At 33.4% G+C, this 21,236-nt stretch overlaps 2 protein-coding genes across 3 annotated transcripts; one reads left to right on the top strand and one right to left on the bottom strand.

The window, feature by feature from the left end:
* Positions 1-237: 237 nt before the first annotated feature.
* On the top strand, positions 238-7,388 carry LOC9311924 (phosphatidate cytidylyltransferase, mitochondrial). Of its 2 annotated transcripts, XM_021025763.1 has the most exons (12): positions 238-559; positions 4,750-4,941; positions 5,111-5,297; positions 5,386-5,442; positions 5,535-5,597; positions 5,691-5,759; positions 5,891-5,983; positions 6,059-6,163; positions 6,242-6,319; positions 6,437-6,565; positions 6,661-6,766; positions 6,870-7,388. In XM_021025763.1, the coding sequence occupies exons 3-12, from the start codon at positions 5,190-5,192 to the stop codon at positions 7,058-7,060; spliced, it is 999 nt and encodes a 332-aa protein (XP_020881422.1). In that variant the 5' UTR covers positions 238-559; positions 4,750-4,941; positions 5,111-5,189; the 3' UTR covers positions 7,061-7,388. The 2 variants fall into 2 exon arrangements, with proteins under 2 accessions (XP_020881422.1, XP_020881423.1); XM_021025764.1 differs by lacking the exons at positions 238-559; positions 4,750-4,941; positions 5,111-5,297; positions 5,386-5,442 and having other exon boundaries at positions 5,576-5,597; positions 5,881-5,983.
* Positions 7,389-10,934: 3,546 nt separating this feature from the next.
* On the bottom strand, positions 10,935-12,902 carry LOC9311923 (transcription factor TCP14). Its single transcript, XM_021025619.1, has one exon. The coding sequence runs from the start codon at positions 12,689-12,691 to the stop codon at positions 11,219-11,221; it is 1,473 nt and encodes a 490-aa protein (XP_020881278.1). The 5' UTR covers positions 12,692-12,902; the 3' UTR covers positions 10,935-11,218.
* Positions 12,903-21,236: the final 8,334 nt, after the last annotated feature.

Below are 21,236 nucleotides of genomic sequence, written 5' to 3'. Positions count from 1 at the left end.
TATATGAATATGATTAGTCTTTACATTTTTGTTGGCGTAATAAAATTTTAACTTTTGACCCAAAAAAGTAAATTATTTTTAATGGGTAATGAAGAACTGAAGATATATGAAATTGTGAATTAAAAAGAAATAACGTAATTCTACTAAGGTGCTGTTCGTTTCTCCATTCAGATGATCCAGCTGAATGGAGATGAATATTGATGTTCGTTTAGAGCAATTTAACAGTGCAGTGAGATGGAGCAGTTGGATGATTTTTAATAAACTCATCCAAAAAATGATTGGAATCCGGCTGAGTCTGATCGGAGCAGTTAACTGGAGCTGATTCAGTCTAAAATAGAAAATGACCTAAATACCCCTACTTAGTTTAGAAAATTTCACTCCTAAAACCTAATCCTCTTCTCTTTCATTCGTCGACGATTCTCTGTTTTTGTTCTCTTTACAAACAAAATCAGCTCTCTCTCTCCGCCGGATCTCTCGCCGGCCGTCCACTTCGCCGACCGTTTCTCTCCGCCGGATCTCTCGCCGTTCTCTCCGCCGAATCTCTCGCCGTTAGTTTAAGGTAAGATTCATAGGTTTTGTATTGAGTTTATGATGCTTATAGGCTATAATCTTTCATGGGTTTTTCATAGAATTATTTGTGTGTATTTGAGCGGCTATAATTTTTCATGGGTTTGATTATTGGATTCTTATAGTTCATGGGTTTGATTATTGGATTCTTAGTCGTGTATTTGATTCTTATAGTTCATGGGTTTGATTATTGGCTTTTGTTTTGGCACTTCTCTTGGGCGTCGTTGCTTATTAAGGAGCTTGAACTCTGTTTGCTTATTTTTCTATGGTTTGTTGATTGTATTCAGGTTGCAAGATACTGAATATAGAGCTTACTTTTACCTCAGCTAGGGTTTGTGTTTGTTGTCCCTTTAGTTGCTATTTGTCATTTCAAAGTGTCAAAGCTATAAAATGGTGCTTAGCTTTTGTGTTCCTTGATGCAGCTGATTAAAGAATTTTAGTTATTGCTTAGTATCAAACTCATATGTCAGCGGAAGATATGATGAATCTACTAGACATATTATTCAATTATCGTCTCCTTTTAGAAGTTTATCATGTCATAATTTTAGAAGATATGATGAATCTGATCGTTTCTGCTTTCTATTGCACTTTACTTTTGGCTTGGATTTATTGTCATCTATTGTTGATTGTTGTTGAAAGCCGAAAGCTTCTATCTTATATGGTTCTATTTTATATGTTTGAAAGCTGAAACGATGCATTATCTTAAAGCTGAAATCTTCTGATCATTTGGAATTGATTGATTCAGATACGTTTTGTAGTATCATTCTCATTGCAAAGATCTTATCTTGCTGGTAGGCTATAGCTAAAAGTTGCTTGGTCTTGGTGTTTGTATGAGTGATCAGAGAAATTTTTGGATGCATTATCTGCAATGGGTTGAACAACTGAGATTGATTAGCTATTTGTTATTTGGATTTTCTAATTTCCTTTATATGTAGTGCTATTTGGTGGTAGATCCTTGTAGTTTTTATGCTCTGTGTAGATATTAGGATGAGTAAATATTTCCAGCTTTAATTATTCTCGAACTTGTGTTTGTGTTCATGATTTTATTGTTTCTTAACTTAGAATCGGATTTGTAATATTTTAATGTAGTTAGAGAATCTTAAGCAGCTTGTAAGTGAGGTTTTCGTGGTGAGAAAGAAAACTTAGATAATTTGGAGTTTGTTTGGTTTATGTTGGTTGTTGTTTAATTTCATAGCATATGCTTTGGTTCTTATATATAAAAAAAAAAAAATCATGAAAATAGAAATTTAAATGTCAAATATAATAATTTGAAATTTATTTGATTGTAAATATATATTTGATCGGTAATTAATATGGTTAGATTAAAATTTAAATATAATTAGATGAAAACATAGGCATTTTAGTCATTTTCATATCAAAAACATTTAGATGGATCATTCAGCTGAACAAACAAACAAAATTTTAAAGAAAAGTAGTTAGATGGATCATCCAACTGAACCACAAAAAATGGAAACGAACATCATTCAGATGGATTAGTCAAATAGACTATTTGGATGAACCATTTGGATGCATATCCCAAATAAGCAAACGAACAGGACCTAAGACGGTTAAAAAATCGGAACGCCTCTCTTTCTCTTCATCCCAGAATCTTATTTGGAAATAAATAAAATGATGAGAAGAAAATAAGACGGTTAAAAAAATCGGTTAAGTATAATGTTAAGTTGGAATGGTGGAATAGATCTTTCTTGTACTTTTTGTGAAGAACCTTTAGAAAATCGCAGCCACTTGTTTTTCATATATCTATACTCGGCGAAAGTCTGGTCGCGACTAACAAATAAGATTTTTTCTCAAAAATTCACAACAAGATGGGATAATATTCTCAAGCTCCTGACAGATGAGTATATGGGTAGGTAAATATTGTTTGTTCTTGAAGAGATACACATTTCAGCTCACGGTTCATATGTTATAGAAAAAACGGAATAGTAGAAAGTATGGAGAAGCTCCAACTTCCTCAACTCAATTGGTCCAATGACTAGATAAACAAGTTTGAAGCACTGACATCTTCTATAAGAGAGCAAAGAAACAGTTATATGCGACGATTTGGTTCGCATCAAGATAAGAACGAAGCTCTCATCATCTTTGGTTTCTCTTTGAAATTTAAATTCTGAAAACATTTAAACAATCGACGCATTTGATGTTAAAAAAAAAATCTGTATATATAATGGGTGAGTTGTCTTTCCATCTAAGGTGTCCACATCAGCATTCATGTCATCACATTTTATTATTTTTGTGGGCTCCACATATCTTATTTATTAAAACAAAAACTAAATTAATTTACACATTTTAAATTATTACTTTTCATTAAAAATCAATAATTTACAAAAAAATAAATTAAATATGAAAAAACGAAAAAATAAATATACAACACAAAATATAAAACTTTTGAATTGAGAGTAGAGAAATATAAAGTTAGATAATCATGTCTTAACATATAATGAGTAAATATTTTTAAATGGTTAGAGTTAGGAAAAATAAACTTATGATATATTTTAATGTAACAAGGCCTGGGCAAATTAACCGAACCGAATGTAACGAACCGGAAACGGAGCAAAAAGAACCAAACCGAACCGAAAATTTGAAAATATTCGAATGGATACTAAATTCTATAACCGTAAGAACCGGAACCGAATCGGTACCAATCCGAAATATTTTGGATACCCGAAAATACCAGAAATACAATTATATATCTTAAAATATTAGTTTTTTATAGACTGAATAATCAAAAATACCTCAAAACTATATAAAAATACTAGATAATAACCGAAAAGTATCCAAAAATATTCAAAAATAACTGAAATATCCAAAAATATTCGAAGCAAAATACCCGAATGAATACTAAATTTTAAAACTAAAAGAACCCGAACCGAACCGAAATCGAACAAAAATTTCAAAATACTCAAACAGATACTAAACTCTAGAACCAAAATAACCGGAAACGAATGGAACCGAACCGAAACCGATTGGATAACCAAACGTCCAGGACTATACAACAATACGTTTTAAGAGTTATAATTATTTAGTTGAATTAAAAAAAATAAGAGTTAAAAATACCAAATTTAAAGGTCCTAACTAAAAAAAGTACTTCATTTTAAAAAAATACATATTTAGAATTTGAGAATATATTTGTTAAGTTTAAAGTATCAATTCATGATACCAATTAAAAAATAAGAAGGAATGAATAAATATCATCATTTATAATTATAATATAATATAAATAGTTAAATTAATAAATTTGTCTATATTATTAAAGTTTTCTCAATTAAAAAGTGGACATTTTTTTTTATAAAAAATGAATACCTAAGAAAGAAAAACTAATTATGAATGTGTGTTTAGAAAATTAACATAGATTGAAAAAAATGAAGGTGATTTGAAACAAAACAACAAACTATCCTAACCAGCACAAATAAAAATAAAATAATTTAATCGAATAATAAAACTTTCTAATAATAATATTTGAGAATGCTATTTATTAATTAGAAATAAGGATGATTTTGTTATAAAAAATAAGCGTATTTAAAAACTAGAATAATTTTTATGATTTCTTAATTTACATATTTTAGAAAAGAGAATTTTATATTTTTCAAACAATCAAGATAAAGTGAAAATTTTTGATGTTAAAATCCGTTGTTTGTGAATATATAAGAATGAGTTTATATATGAAATTTATTGTTTATAGAACAATTTTACATGCACCAAAACATGGCTAAAGAAACCTTATGACAAAATATTTTCTCAGATTTTTTGATGTTTACTTTAGTAAAAAGATCATACAACGTTTAAAATAGAATTGAGTATTCAAATATAGGAAGGAGAAAAACTATACAATCTCTCTTGAGAACTAATTCACAATTGAGTATATTATATGTGAATCAATATAAGGTGAAAAAGAGTCGATATCGTAAGACGATGAGTGAATCATAGAAGATAACGAGAAAAATTGTAGTAAAAAGTGAGAGAATGTTTTTAGTACTTTGGAAAGATAATGCATATGAATAAAGTAAAAAAAAAAAATTTAATTTATAAGATTTATATTCAAAGATTCGTATTGATAAAAAATCAAAACTAAAATCCCGCCTATATAATCTAGTTGAATAAATTTAACATTTTATAATTTAAAAAAAAATGATAATTAAGGTCATCGGTTATTCTCGGGTTTACCAGGATTTTCCCGGTTCGTTAGTACCAGGATTTTGAAGCTAGACCGGGAACAAATAATTAAACGGATCATGGGTTTACCGGTCCGGGTCCGGAAAAACATTGGTTAGAAACTAATCTTTTTGGCCCAACCCAAAAAAAGCTTCACGGCGTTTGTTCTTCTTCCTCTCTCTGCGCCGCCTTCACTCGCAGTCGCAGGTAAAGCTTCTTCAATTGTCCTCTTAAATCAATAACACTTTCGAATTCCTCCTCTTTCTCTCTTTTTCCATGGTTTGTGTCAATCTCAAAGCACAATGATTCATAAACCTAATTGTAGAAACTTTACTTCGATTACTCGAAATCTAAATTGATCGCTTCATTTGAATAGATTTTTGCCCTGGTGAATTCTGGAACTTCAAGGGAAATCAAATACGCATTACATTTAGTAAAAAGGTACTTTTTTGGTAATGGAAACTACTCAAAGAGAGGAGCTTTCGAGCTTCTTAGGTGTTCTTCCTCCTGTGGATTTCTGTTGTGTTTATGGTTCCACATTGCATCCAAATAACCAAGATAAGGTCTTTGTCTTCTCCTTGATGAGCGTATTCCTGTTTCTGAATCAGTTTGCTAAATTGAGTGTAAAAATGTGACCTTTGCTTTGTGTAGTCTAAAATGGTGGACTATATCCTTGGAGTCTCTGATCCTATGAAATGGCACTCTCTGGTGAGCAATATCTTTTGATTATAATTGTTATAGCAGGAGCTATTTATTTAAGCCCATGGATCCTAATTCCAATTTTTTATTGTGTGGCCAAGAATCTGAAAATGAATTCAGATCACTATGCTTCGTGGATGGTTCACCTTGGTGGAGCCAGACTGGTATATTATTACTCTCTGTATTCCATACTCTTGCAGTGCTTATACGGCTTAATCAAATACTGAACATACTGTTCTTTTTTCTCGCGATATTAGATTACAAATGTTGCCGATAAAGTAGGAGTTGGAGTTCACTTCAATCCGTTTGTCAATTGGAATGACAGGGTAAGAACTTCGCAGGAACTGTAGAGTTTTTAAAACCTAGTGAACAATCTAAGTTTGATAATGATCGCATTGTATGTAATCTTAAGCTATTTTTCTTGCATGATTTACTTTCTTTGTGAAGCTATTTGCAGAAGCTCAAGTATGGGGTTGTTCGGATGCATGACCTAGTACAGGACATACTAGACTGGAATAGATTCTACTTGAGTGGCCGTTTACAGAAACCGGTATGTCAGTTACTTGGTGTTTTTACTAATAAATGTGGTACATGAGATGTTTTAGAAAAGTGTCTTTGGTTGCAGGTTCATATGCTTGTTGATAATCTGGACATAGAGGATGTGAATTCTGTTAATAAGAGAGCTGCAGTATCTGCTGCTCTTCTTCTCTTACCATCAAAATTCACCGAGGTTGGTTTTCTTCTCACTGCTCAGAAACCTTGAAGTTTCACTAGACTGTACGCTATAACTCACAGAACTCTTGCGCAGGAAGATCTATACGCCAAAATATGCAGCCTTTCTTACATGGGAGACCTGCGCATGTTTTTTGCAGAGGACACTAATAAGGTGAGAGAGAACCCAGTCATGTTCTTTAGGACATCACATAGCAAAAATTGTTCTTAGAACATTATAAACTATTTTTAATTTTTTGGGTGAAAAGATTTCTGATCCCTTGCCCTTTAGGTGAACAAGATTGTAAAGGGACAATTTGATATTTTCCAGTCAATGTATAAGCCTTTTATTGAAGAGTGCGAGACCAAAAACTTATTGAGATTCTCATCGGCTGAAGCTAGTCACACTAAATTAGTGCAGGTATACACAGTTTATAGGCTCCATCACCAATTCACCATGGATATAACTCAGTCTTGAGATTGTTCTTATATCAATCCTTCTCAACTTGTGAACAGGATTCTAGCCTGTCAGCAACACGTTCTCTGGTCTATTCTCTTCCCACATCAGTGAGAAGCCTAATGGGGAAGTCACTCGGGGAGAAGAAATTCGTGAGTGAGACAGGTATCAACTCTCTCTCGAGTTATATAAGCTATATTTCGATCCTAAAGATGAAATGGATGCATGATTATTGATTCTTGATGGCAAAACTGGTATATATGTATAGGTAGAGTTATGGGAGAAGTTTGTATAGCTTCGAGAGAAGAAGCAGCGAAATGTATGGGGAATGTAATGAAACGAAGGGTAATGGTTTCAAGCGCAAGACAAGCTGTATCTGGTTTCTTGGCTGCTGGAGCTATCAATGCAACAATGTATCTTTCCCAAAAAATGCGTAAAGCTTGGAACTCTCGGGCATGAAGACTTTGCAAAAACTCCCTACGAAGGTTTAGATGAACAAGTTGAGGAAAGTTTTGATCTTGTCTCCAATAATTGATCATTCTTTTTTTTTTTTGTTTCTAAGTAACAAGTTTTTTGTTAATCCCAAGGGGTTTTGTCTTCCGATGTCATGATAGAATCATAGAACAATAGCAACAAGGACCACCTATAGGTACAAGTTAGTACATTTGGGCGTAGGTCAATGAGCTTATTATTCTCTTTCTCACCAACAATCTTTTGTGATAATGTTGCATGAGATTTATAAAAAAATGTTTCTCAAGTAATAACAATAATCATTATGTTTGTGTTTTAGGAATCCTCAAGATTCATGACACCATGTAAAATTACTCACGTTTTAGGGATTTTTTATAGTTTAAAAGTCTCGGATTCATGGCACACGATAAAATTATAAAAAGTACTCACTATATAGAATAAGGTAAATATTTGTATGAAGAGATGGATACTAAAAACAATTATATATTCGATTAAATTATGTATCAAAAAGACAAACAAACAATTCACACATGGTTATATTTGACCCCGTGACTAGTTGAAGGTTGACACTTTTAATCGTACATTTGCTTATATATACTTTAATGTAATTTTCGTATGTGGACCAATTTTTACGTTTCCGTACGATGATGGCTTCACAATTTAAACCCATGTGATCTAAAACTTACCCCAACTATACTATTAAAATTGTTTGCATCTCTGTCTTGTCCTACAAAATCAGTTGACTCGTTGCGTACGTAGTCACTTTTTTTTTTTTAAATGGCATATTTATGTATTTTCTGGTGCTAAAATCATCCATTAATTTATTACGAATTTTAAACTTTAGATTGGAGTTAGCTATATCATATAATGACAACGTGAGAATTTATAACTATGTACAAAAATACTAGTGTCATTTATTAAATTTATTACGAATTTAAAACATTAGATCGGAATTAGCTATATTACATAATGACAACATGATAATCTATAAATATATAACGATAATAATGTCATCCGTTGATTTATTACGAATTTCAAACAATTAGTGTAGAAATTTTAATTCTGTAATTAAACCACCTAAAGTCGAATCATGTATGTATATATGATTATACATATCTACATTTCATATCCCTTAGAAAGATGTAATTTTTAAAAGTGAACAAAATATGAAAATAACGTAGTTTTATTTATGGTTTGATTACTAGTAATTGGTGTTGCCATGTTTTTATTACCGAGTGTGGTGAAAAAGAAAAAAGAGAGAATTTTTGGTGTCATGAGTGAGGGGAAAAAGTGAACGTTGGTTACGGAGATGAGAGAATCAATCAGGTCCACACGACAATCACTGCACCTGATAACGTTTTAGGTCCCACGACCCTTACAATGCTACAGTCCTCATGTCACCACCACTATCAATCTCTCTCTACTTATTGAATTTGTATAATTTATTATACATTCAATGATATAGTATTATATAGTCTGCATTCACATTTATTTTTATTTGTTTTCTGTCTCCATCCTTTTTGTTAAACTTATTAGACCCATGCGAAATAGATTTTTAAACCGTGTATAATATAGTTATTTTAGAAAATTATTGTCAATCTCAACCTTAGATAATTAGCTCAATCAAATCCTAATGAAAAATATTAATAAATCAAATCTCCAAATTTTTTAACTCTAGCAATAGAAACTAATAAACTTTCTGCTAATAAATTTAAATGATACTCTCTCTATTTTTAATAGTTGACGTTTTACTATATAAAATAAAAATTAGTATTAATTATCTAAACACAATTCAACCAGTGATAATATAATTTGTATAATATAAAGAATCAAAAACAATAAAAAAATAATTACTTTTATATTAAAAACATCATATAATTTAGAACAATTGTTTTTTCTAAAATATCAACTATTAAAAATGGAGGGGGGGGGTATATGAAAATAAATAAAAAAATTTACGAAGAAGTAAAAACTCGTCTAAGGGCTTGATTGGTTCTCCCGCTAGTACCCTCCTAGCGGTTGTTAGCGGACGGTTGCGGTTGTTAGCGGTTGGTAACAATCATAGAAACCGCTCCGTACCGCTTCGAACCGCTCAAAATCGCTAAATTTCAAAAGCTCCTTCCCGCAAGCGTTTGCGGTTGCGGGCGGTAGCGGTTGGATTTTTTTTTTTAAATAAAAAAAATCAAACGTTTACTTATAATTATTATAATATATAGGGATATTAATCCTATATATCTTTCATCTTTGTATCATGTTCTCATCAGAATCTCTAATAATATTCTGAAACCCTATTCTCTCAATGTCTTCCACCCAAACTGATGAAAATCAATAACCAAACGTAAGTATCATATATCCTTTTCTTCATTCATCACCTCATGTGTAACTTTTTGAATATTTTTCATTGCATCGTTATTTTTCTTTTCATTACGTATTGCTTTGCTTTTTGATTGAATATATGTTTCGATTTGTTTTCTCGAATAGAAACTCACTTGCTTTTTGATTAAATTCAACGTTATTTACAGTTTGTCTCATTACTTGATGCAATTTTTGATGTTAAACCAGATGCATAAAGTACTATCTTGTTACAAAATTTCTTTATTTTTGAATAATTATTTAGTACTTTATTTATGGTTTTAATTATTAAGCATGTTCAATTTTTCTAATATTATCATAATAATATATTGGTGTTTTTATTTCTATTTTTTGTAATATTTTTTATTTATTTTGGTCATTTTTTATTTAACTGCTACCGCACCCGCTGGTTTACCATTCATAAAACTCCCGCAAACGCATCCATTTTCAAACGCTAAACCAGTCGTTCAAAACGCTTGATAACGCTTGAAGCCGCAACCGCCCGCTTCCGCAAACTCCCGCAGCCGCAACCGCAACCGCTGCGTTTAAACCAGTCAGGCCCTAACATGAACGAAAAACCGGTTACTCAAACTAACAATTGCGTTACATGCATAACCTAACTTGATTCTTGAATTCCAATTGATATGGTGCATTTAAATGTTCTAAACCGACCAAATCAATGCTTTAAACTTCGAATGTTGAGTGAATAGACTATATTTTACCATGTAAAAAAAAAATTTATAGAGTAAATAATGTTCTAGTTATATATATTCTCAATTTAAAAAACGAAATCTGATAAAAAAAGGTGATATATTATATTAGTTTCTAAAGATATACAAACACAAAAGAATATATACTGAATCAATCAAGCTTTTTTGGTGTACTTTGTTAGAACGTTGGTTAACAAAAAAAAGAAAATTGTGAACCATAACATAGAACGCGTCTTTCAAACTAGATCACTTTCTAATTCTGATACTCTAAATCATATACAAAATCAGATTGATTGTTTAGTGGGGACAAACGACAAAGAAACAGAGATAAAATGAATCACATACTAAAAAAGCATTTAATATATTTCATAGCATATAAGATCAAACGAGATATTTTATATTTTTTGTATCGTTTTCGTTCGACCATGTAAAACAAACGAGACACTTTGCTATTTTCTATTAGCTTTGAAACAACTACTTCAAGGGCCAAGTGAGATAGAGATTGGTGGGCCAAGAGAGAGGCCCATCTTATTCCTACATAAAATAGTTTCTCAATTTTTTTTGGCATTTTGTATTTAACAATTAAAACGTAATGTTACTAAGAAAAACAATAAGATTGAAAAATGTTATACTTTGATGTTACTATTAGTATATTTTTTTATTGGAGTCTGGAGATATGAACCAACATTTTTGGCGAATACTTAAATTTTTTCTTTATGTGTAATTAATTTTCTTAATGGATAAAGAAAACGAAGATGATTGAAAATCGAGATATTGACACTATCAGAAGGAAAAAATAATAATGATAAAAAAGTGTCATATTCTCCTCAAAATCCAAAAAACCTGACATAAAAAATCTCGTGTACTATTTAATCACTCACTCACAAGAAAAATCAAATTTAAATCAAAGTAAACAAAAAAAAAAATCAAAACTAAAAAAAAATCTCACGTGTTTTGTTTTTTACTTACTACAGAAAATAAAAAATTAACGGCGAAAACAAAAGTATAACACAGCCGCCGAACGCCGTCACCGCCACCGCCGCCGGCAGAAAATCCCACCGTAAAATTGTTTTTTTGTGTGTGTCTAATCTTGCGGATCCTCCTCATCACCACCTCCAAGTGATCCACTAGCTTGAGATTCACCGGAAACTTGCCGTCCGTACTGATTTATACCGGAGAGAATATTATGATGATGTTGTTGTTGATGATGATGATGATGTCTCTGTGTATTATGATGATCACCACCACCGTCACTTCTTCCTCCTCCTCCTCCTCCTTCATTATTATTATTATCTTCATTAATCTCATGATTACTAGTTGTTGCTAGCTGTTGTTGTCCCATAAGAAATGCCATTGGAGCTGCGAAATTCATAAAATGTAAACCGCTCGAAACTGCGCCGCCTGAAACGCCCGAAACGCCACTTCTGTATAACGCTGCCGCCGCAGTGTTAATGGAAGGAAACGTCCAAACAGGCTCACCACCGCCGCTGCCGCCTCCACCGGTACCAATAGAAGCTGTCATAAGACCACCTGTTTGGTTGTTATTACCACCACCACCCGCCGCAACCATCCAGAAATTTCCCGGTATTTGCTGAGCGGCGGTGGCGGTAGATCCACTGTTGCTAGATTGAAGAGTGTATCCTCCGATTTGATCATGTTGGTGTTGTTGATGCAAATCCGACGTCGTTTGGAGTCTTCTTTTCTTCTCAGAGTTTAACTCTTCTGAATCTTGATCTCCTTCTTGCTTTGTCGGATTATGGAAGTTCAAAAACGACGTCGTTGGTGTGAAGTTATCAATACCAGGAAACAAAGACGACGTCGTTGCACGTCCCTGTAGATGAGGATGGTGAAACCCACCACCACCTCGTTGTTGTTGTTGTTGAAGCATCGCCGGAGAAAACATGTTATTAGGGCTAAAAGTTGAAGCGGCGGAGCGGAAATGAGAAGGAAGAGACATAGAAGAGCCTGAAGAACGGAGAGAGATGTTTAAAGAAGTGAAATTCGCCGGGATTGTTCCAGTTCCGGTTGCGGCGATTACTGATGGTTCAGCTTGTTGAAGAAGCCACTCTATTGTCTCACCGTCGGATTTATGACCGAGCTCTCTCGTTAGCTGAAAAACCCTAGCTGCACATAACGCCGGCATCCTTATCCTCCTTCCTCTTCCGTCTACTTTTGTGTGTCGGTCTTTAGTCGACGCTCGTTTCAACGGCGGCTTTTTAGCTGCCACCACCGCTGCTGATTCCTCTTGCGTTTGTAACAACTCTTTTTGCGTTGTCTGCGGTTGTGGCTTTTGCTGCGATTGCGGTTGTGGTTGTGATTGAGATAATTGTTGGTGTTGATGGAGAGAAAAGAGAGAGGAGGAGGAGGAAGGGGAAGGTTGTTGTTGTTGTTGATGGTTGTCGTCGGGGTCGTGTTTTCCGAGGAGTTGGAAAGGGAAAGTAGGGCGGTGGTGATGGTGGAGGTGACGGTGGTGATCGTCTCCTCCTCCTCCTCCTCCTCCGACGCTGTCTCCACCGTCCATTATGACATTTAAGATACTTGATGTTGGCTTTTGCATATATAAGTGGGGAGCTATAACTATTTTATATGTTTTTATAAATTAGGGTTTTGGTTTTTATTTATATGTGATTTTTTTTATTTTTGACAAGAAGGGAAAATTTTTAAGAAAAGAGATGTTTGAAGGAATTGAGTGAGAAGGAGAGGATAAGAAAGAGAGAGACAATGGGGAAGAAAAGCTTAAAGAAACAAAGATCATGAGTGAGAATTATATGGGTGAGCTTTAAAAAACATTTAAAAATTAAATAACTTAAAAGAAAAATCTCATTGCATATATCTTTTTTATTTTCAAACAAAAAACACTGTTCATAGCTTATTTATATATGCTTCATCTCTCACCCTATAATTAGTAAAAATCATACTTAGAGAAATGTCATTGTCAACAATGGGAGTATCATTTAATAGTTGAAGAAAAGAAAATGTCATTTAATCAACGCAAAAATGGATTGATACAATTATCAAATGTGAAAAATTCAACGTTAATTCCAATCAAAATCAATCCGTTAAGAGTTAAAACTTTTTGATATATCCGTCTTAGATTTTTTCGAGAATGAAATTATTGCTAAAAACTTTTATAAACAGCATTAACAATAGGGTTACAAACTTGAAACGAAACAAATCTGTCACTGTATCCAAAGATTTCGATATTTTTAATAATGGATCATCGTTGTAATTTGTAAACATTAATAAGAATTATATCTTCTTCTTTTTTTTCCATTATTTTTCTTTTCTCTATGTATAATATACTCATCATCCAAATCGAAAAAGGCCACCGTAAAAAAGGGCTACAATATTCACCGTACAACGAAAATACTTTTTCACGACTAGTTAAAAATGGAAAAATCTGAACGTTGCGTTAATAAATGAGATGAAAAAAATGTACAATGCAGTCTTTAATATATAGTAAATGTAAGAAAAATATGTATATATGTGAAGGGGATATGGTTGGAGAGAGTCGTTGTGGCAGCAGAGTCCACGTGAGGTGTCCTCTTTTATCATTCATTCCATAAAGACAATGGAGAGGTCGACGAGAGAGTGATGGGGCCAACACTCCTCTAAATTATAAAAACTCAATTTGGTCAAAAATTTAGAAATTTATTTCAAAACGTTTTGGGTCCTACATCATTCACGTAATCATTCTTCCCCTGCTACTTTTGCCGGAAACTAAAAACAAAATCATTGTTATTCCTAATTTTTAAACAAATTTTTTTTTTTTTTTTGTAAAGTAAACATGTTAAAAGTAATACCAATTTCTAATTTTTTACCGACAATAGAGATTAAAAAAGCAGAAAACTAAGGGTCCGAATGGTGACCGCGTATTTGGTTATGCGGGGAAAGTGGTTTTAGAGTGCAGTACGGATCAACTTCGGTACATGCGGTTTGCGGGACAAGTGCGGTTTATACAAAATAAGCGGTACACAATAAAATTTGATTGGTGAAAAACTATTTGCGGTGCAGATTTCATATTGATTTATTAATAACTACTACAATTTATATGAAATAATTTAACCATAGTTTAATAAAATCTTACTATAACTTTTTTTTCTTCTATAGATCTGTTTTTTTTACTAAAATTAGTTATTTTCTAATTTATGAAGAAATAGTGAAGTAAGTTAATTTTTTTCTAAAAGAACACATTTTCAAAGTAAAATATTTATGAGAATTGTTAACAAGTTAATTTTTTTAAAAAAACATATTTAGTATATTGTTATTTGTTAAAATGTGTGGAGGCAATTTTAGCTTTTTTTATTAATCATAAATTAAATGAAAAAAGGAAGGTTAGCTTTCAGCCCAAAAAAAAAAAAAGGAAGGTTAGCTTTCAGCCCAAAAAAAAAAAAAAAGGTTAGCTGTTGAAAGAAAAAAAGAAAAATAAAAAAGAAAAAAAGAGAGAACTGTTTTAACCTGTGCGGAATTGGTAAATCCGCTGGGTAATTGATCGTTTGGAAAAATAGGTGCGGTCCACTGGTTAATACCTGATATGCAAAAACGCAAACACCTTTTTCTATATTTTTTGAAAACCGCACATAATAGAGAAAAATATGTGATTGGTGACTTTATGTGGTTTTCGAAAAACCAAACTGAAATCCGCTTTTTTTTACGTCTCCATTCACAGCCTAAATATTAGAAAAGAACAATGTAAAAACTAGGTAGAACAAAGGAAGGAGCATTTGTTGGAGTTGGAAGAGGAGGATTTTCAATTTTAGTCGGATTTACCGCGAGTCCTCCACATCCGAGATAAATCTTCAATTTCTCTGACGATGCGGACCTATAGTTTTTTTTTTGTGCTCAAAGATCATCTTTCACCTGCAAAAACAAGCCATATTAGAAAAAAAAAATCACACCAACAAAAACTAACACCTTGAAGATATATATACACCAACAAGAGCTACCAATTTTTAACCAAAATTTGTACTATTTGATTTAATCAGATAGCAAATCTTTATGCAAAGAAGTGAAGAACTATCTATGTAACACCACTGGCCAAAAGTTGAGTTATGTCACCAAATGAGTTTAAGAAAAAAAATTGATTCCTAAAAGTAGGAATGAATGAAAACTTAAACATTATAACCAACCTCTCTGTTTTTATATTATGTCTATTTTTTGAATTTTCAAAGTAAAAGTACTACTTATTATGGCTTTAAAATATAGTAAAGTAAAACTTTAATAATAACAAATGAAATTATGTTTTTTGTTGTTGATAAATGAAAATATGATGATATATTATATATTATTTATATATGGTAATGAATGTAGTTTGATACACAATATTATTTTGTATATAACAATCACAATTATCTTATACACAAATATTAGTTTATACACACACACGCACTGAGTCACTGACACACACAAACACAAACACAAAAACAAACACACGTACATGTATACAAATACGTGTTTTTTTTTGAGGTTCTCGTCAATTAGATCTTTATACACTATTATATGTGTTATTATTCGAAGAAATGCTAGTCTTTTTTTTTTTCGTCAAGAAATGCTAGTCTAATGTTACGAATTCATTAAAAAAAAAAAACTCTTTTGACGTGTTGTATTAAATTTTTATATATTTTAAATAGCACTATAATTAATCGTAGGTTTAGAAAAAATAAAAAGTTTCAAAACAATTAAGAATATAAAAAGAGACATAATGAATCAAAAGTATCCTAGAGTTTAATGTGGATGATGATAGCTTTGGGATTCCCTCTCTTATTTTTTATTAATTTATATTATTGATGTATAAGAACTTTGATAAATATGCATGATTACATATGATGATGGTACTTGCTTTCGTCTAATATAATGGGGTCTTAATTAATTGCTTAATTGGGTTTTATTTTTAAAAAATCGGGTACTATAGCTAGGGCTCAACCTTGAATAATTACATCCTTTAGTTTATTAGTACTACTTAACTAATTCTGTAATCAATTGGTTTTGTACTATTAATTAATTATTGTAGATTGCAGTCTACTCCCACCTAGGACGGGATCAAATGGATTGTTCATATTCATAAATGGAAAATGACAGAAGAAACCCAAGTGGTCGGTCTAAATTATAAATATTACTACTTACCATGTGTCCTGTAAATTATAATTACTCCTTTATGTAAGAAATTACACTCTCAATAGTCCCGTACGTACTTGCACAGTTGCCCTGTAATGAATAAATTATCGTTGTAATGGAAGATTGTATCTAACATTTTAAGTATCAATTTTACAGGCAGGTTTACTATATTATACTCTCGAAATTTGATGTTAAATATAGTGGTACCGGACCTATACCGGTCCTTAGATGGTATCTGCACACTTTGTGTTAGAAATTTTGAATAGATAGTATTTTTGTATTAATTATATATCTGATCCCGTCGATATTTCAAGTAACTAGAATTTGGATACGTACATACAAAAATGTTTAGATACCTGAACTACCAAACAAAATTATTTCAAGTAATATTTTCTGGATAATAAATACTATGTATTTAAAATATAGGAATAGCCATAGGAATATAGGATATAATTAGAAATTAGTTACCGAGTTTTCCATAGATTTGTCATTTTTAAGATATAAAAATACAATTTAATATGTGTTTCATCCATTATATTTGTGTTTATTCTTAGTGTTTAGTATTTGTTATAAAGTTTGTATTTTAGCAAAAAGAAAAATCACAAAATATGTACATCCTTAAAATAAAATCATATTTTTGACCCTCAAAGTATCACCGAATATCATTTTAAACCAAAAGAATTCTACTAACACTATAAACTACCAAGATAATTTTACTAATACTTTAAACATTTTAGTTTTTCTGTTTGCACCGCCATAAAAAATGACGGAACAATTAATTTTTGTGTGTTTAATATAAATTTATTTAATTTAATATAAGTTTAAATTAATTTTATTATTTATTATAATTAATAAAAATCCAAAAAAAACAAAAAAATTCATCTTCTTTCACCGTCCGACCATAAAATCTCTTGGTAAACCTATGAAACTAGAGACTGAAGCACAAGAGCAGTTTAAAGTAGAAGAATAAAAACCAAATAATGTAGAATCTGAGGTACAACGACAGAAGCTTAAAATAGAACAATAAAAACCAAAAAATGTCGAAACTTAGCCAGAAAATGAAGCATTTTTCGTATCGGAGGATTCTATTTGGAGATTGATCAAGAAGCGTTTTCACTATTTCTAGTGGATAAATTGGAATCTCATAATACCAATTGCAACAAAAATATGGTGAACACATACAATGAACTAAAATGAAAATCTAAAAATTTTATGGTAGGACTATGAGTAGTCTAAGATGATGAAGTTTTTTTTATAACTTTTTTATTAATTGTAATATTATTAAAATTTAAATTAAATTAAATAAATTTATATAAAATAAACATAAATTAATTGTTTCATCATCTTTTATGGCGATGCAAATTAGAAAGCTAGTTTGGAGGTTTAAAGTGTTAGAAAATTATTTTGGTGGTTCATAGTGTTAATAGAATTTTTCGAGGTTTAAAGTACTATCTAATAACACTTTAAGAGTTAAAAAATTGATTTTCTCCATTCTTAAATGTTCAAAAATATTAAATCCCTAACATTTTAACAAAAATGACGGATCCGTAATTGCCACTAAGAAATACGGTAAAATCCGTAATAATCTCTACAATTAGAGAATCTGATATTTCTAACTTAAAAAAAAAACTATTTAAAATTTAAAGTTTTTTAATCAAAATTTTGTAATAGATAAGTGTTTGTTTATGATTGGATGAATTAATTACGGATTTTGCCCTTTTTTATAATGACATTTATGGATTTTGCCATTTTTGAATAGTTTATGGATTTTGCCCTTTTTTAGGCTCCAAAAATATGATTTAACATGCGTTTCATTCGTTATGTTTGGGTTTAGTCGGTTCCATTTTGTGGATGTCGGATTCACACACTCAAGTATTTTTATTAAATAGGAAAGATTACTCTTGAGGGACAAAAATGAATACGTAAAAACTTATGAATTGCTACGAAAATTGCTATAGTATCTCTTTTTCAGAGGAAGATCCCCTTTACATGGCCATTGGCCTTTATATTTATACATAGAGAAACGACATTAAAATGAATAATTAAGTACAATTATTCCCTCTTAAATGTGTCCGTTTCGATCTTTGACTTTAATGCTCAACGTTTGAATTTGAGTTGACTCTGATTTTTATGGGCCTCGCCTTTTGGCCCAAATGTCCTTAGGACCGACTTAACCATGACTTCGTCTCCGGACTCGTGTCGAGGTGCAGTCACTTCGGACTCTCTTCACGTTGACAACCACTCCGACTGTTCTTTTGACTTGTGGGTCTAATGGGCTTTATCCTTTATGGGTCGTTATCCTGTCTACGTGGCAATCTTTGGTTGGTCCCGGACTTCTGGTGCGGGATCCGACACCAACAATTAGCCCCCCAAGTTCTTCGAAGTGCCTTTCCAATTCGGAGAACTTTTAATGCTTAAATGACCAAAGATTGCGCTCGAGAATCTTTTTGATTTCCCGCCGAAAATCTCATCACTCCTTTAATTTCGGCACTAGCCATTTTTAACCGAGTGACATCTGTCATCATTATGACCGTATATTAATTATTTACTATTAAAACGGAAAAAACCTTCTCACTTCCCACACAACTTTCGAGGCGGTTTCATCATTTAGTTTGCGTAAGGTAACTTCTTTTCACCATCATTTTCTTCTTTTACTTTTGTGCTTTAATCAAAACTTCTCTCTACTTTTCTTCGCCGAAACTCTCTTCGCCGAACCTTGAATTTTTCATTTTCCTCCGATGACTTCCGATTCTGAGAGACCTGAATCTCCGTCTTACGATGAGAGGCGTTCTAGTAATGACGAATGCACTCGTCCCAACGATATCGCCGGTCCTCATTACAAATCCACCTGTACTCTTCAATCCCTTGAGCGATTAAAGGGGCTTTGTCAAATTCCTCCTGGAATCATAGCGGAGGCACAAATAGCCGATCCTACGGAATCCCCAGAGAAGCACCGTGACGGATACTTTTGTGTTTACGAAATTTACTTCAGGGCTGCGGATTGACCTTCCCCCTTCCCGAAGCCCTAATTCGATTCTTGGCGGCACTTGAGATTGCTTTACCTCAACTAACCCCCAATCTCCTCCGAACTATCCTCGGGATTATAACCGTTGCGGCAGAGGCTGGCTACATCATTGGAGTCCCCGAGCTGAATGAACTTCTAAGTGTGAGAAGTTCGTCAAAGAAAGCGGGATACTTCTCGGCATATCCAAATGCCAATAGAAACGTCATCTCGCACCTCCCGAACAAGGATGAAAACTGGCACTATCCTTGGTTCCTGATTAAGAAAACTCCTGCTTCGATTGGGAATCTTTCCGATATACTCCCATCGAAGTGGTCTACGAAGCCTGGTAGAGACTAGGTCGTATATTCCTTTCCTGGTCGTTTTATTTTGTTTTTTACTGACCAAATTCGTTGTTTTACTACGCAGCTTTCATCGCTTCAACTCTCCCGACTGAAGAATTTGTCAAGTTCTTCAAAACAATCCTCGAAGGGGAAACCCTTTGGAATTCTTTCACCCTCAATCGGTTTGTCGAGGCCAACCAAAAACTCAAGATGAGTCCTCCCAATCTACTTCATCGTCTTCCGCCTCCTCCCTCAACTCAGGGAATGTAAGCTCGGGCCCTTACTGCCCAGCGTAAGAAACTCTCCAAGCCGATAGCAGAGGCTTGTGATGAAAACAAGGCGTTCTTGCGGCAGCCATTGACAAAAAAGATTACAGCAGGACCCTGCTGGTTGATGATAACAGCTCCGAGGGAGCCAGATCCGTTGCTGCTTATAGGCTAACACCTCGTCGCGAACGTCATGACGAACGTTCTCCTTGGAGAGAGCGATCTCCTCGTCGTGATTCTCCTCGTCCTCCCCGAGATGATTTCAGCAATGAACCACTTAAGAATTTGGTTCGTAGGAAGAGGGACAAGTCATCCCGTAGTGACTCGTCTCCGCGAAGGGAGAAATCAAGGGCCCGGACTGACCGTTCACCTCGATCATCCCCTCCCACTGAACCAATGGGTCCTCCCCGACCTGTTGACATGTCTTCTTCTTCCCAGCCCGACAGCGAAAATACTGCTCGGAGTGCATCTCCTAAAAAGGGAGATTCTGAATCTCGAGATGCTTCCTCGAGGTTAAAGCCTGCTCTTGTTCCTCAAGTCAAATCGCTTTTAGGTTTGGTGATTTATACATACTTAAACGTTTTTGTCTCTATTAAGATTCCAATTTTTACAACTCTTCCCTCTTCGCAGCTATGGAGAAAGAAGGCAGCAACTTCCGATGCTTCAAGACCCGATCGGGTTCGGTCTTGCCAGACTTCAACAAGTGGCGCCCTGCGATTCGTGAACGCTATTTGCTTCACGCTCATCATTCATCTCGGGTTAGTTCTGTTTTTTGTTTTTTTGTTTTAATTGTATTGCCATTCTGCAAACTGACTTGCCATCCCGGGTTTATATATAATGCCAGGCTCACAGCGAACTTAACGACATGATTGAACATTACGAAGGGTTGGTCATTGGACGGGAGAAGGAGATTGACACGTGGAAGAAGAAATTCTCTGCTCTTGAGGCTGAACTCAGTTCTTCTGCCGACTCCAAGCACGATCTGGAGGACAAGGTCGACAGTTTAACATCTGAGCTTGCGCAGATAAAGGGGGAGCTGCAAGACCAGTACGACCGGAATTACAAACTCCAGGATGAACTTTCTGGTGTTCAGGGTAGACTTCATGAATCCGAATCAACCGCCGATACCCTAAACAATCAACTTATCGAGCTTAACGCGAAGTACAAGGCGTTAGCCAAGTTACGTGATTCCGAGTTGGCAAGGTCAGCATCGAAAGCCAGAAAAGATGTTAAGAGACGCGGGATGGAGTTGATCCAGGGGGCCATCCGCTTCATTCAAACCGAGAAGGCTAGGTCAGATCTGGAATTAGACGTCAAGGAGCACGAAAGCAACCTGATTCTGTTGGACCAAATCCATGATGCAGATTTCTCCGAGGT

This window comes from Arabidopsis lyrata, assembly GCF_000004255.2.
Source record: "Arabidopsis lyrata subsp. lyrata unplaced genomic scaffold ARALYscaffold_5, whole genome shotgun sequence".
Taxonomy (NCBI): domain Eukaryota; kingdom Viridiplantae; phylum Streptophyta; class Magnoliopsida; order Brassicales; family Brassicaceae; genus Arabidopsis; species Arabidopsis lyrata.
The sequence above is the reverse complement of the archived record's forward strand: the minus strand, read 5'-3'. Positions and strand labels throughout refer to the sequence as shown.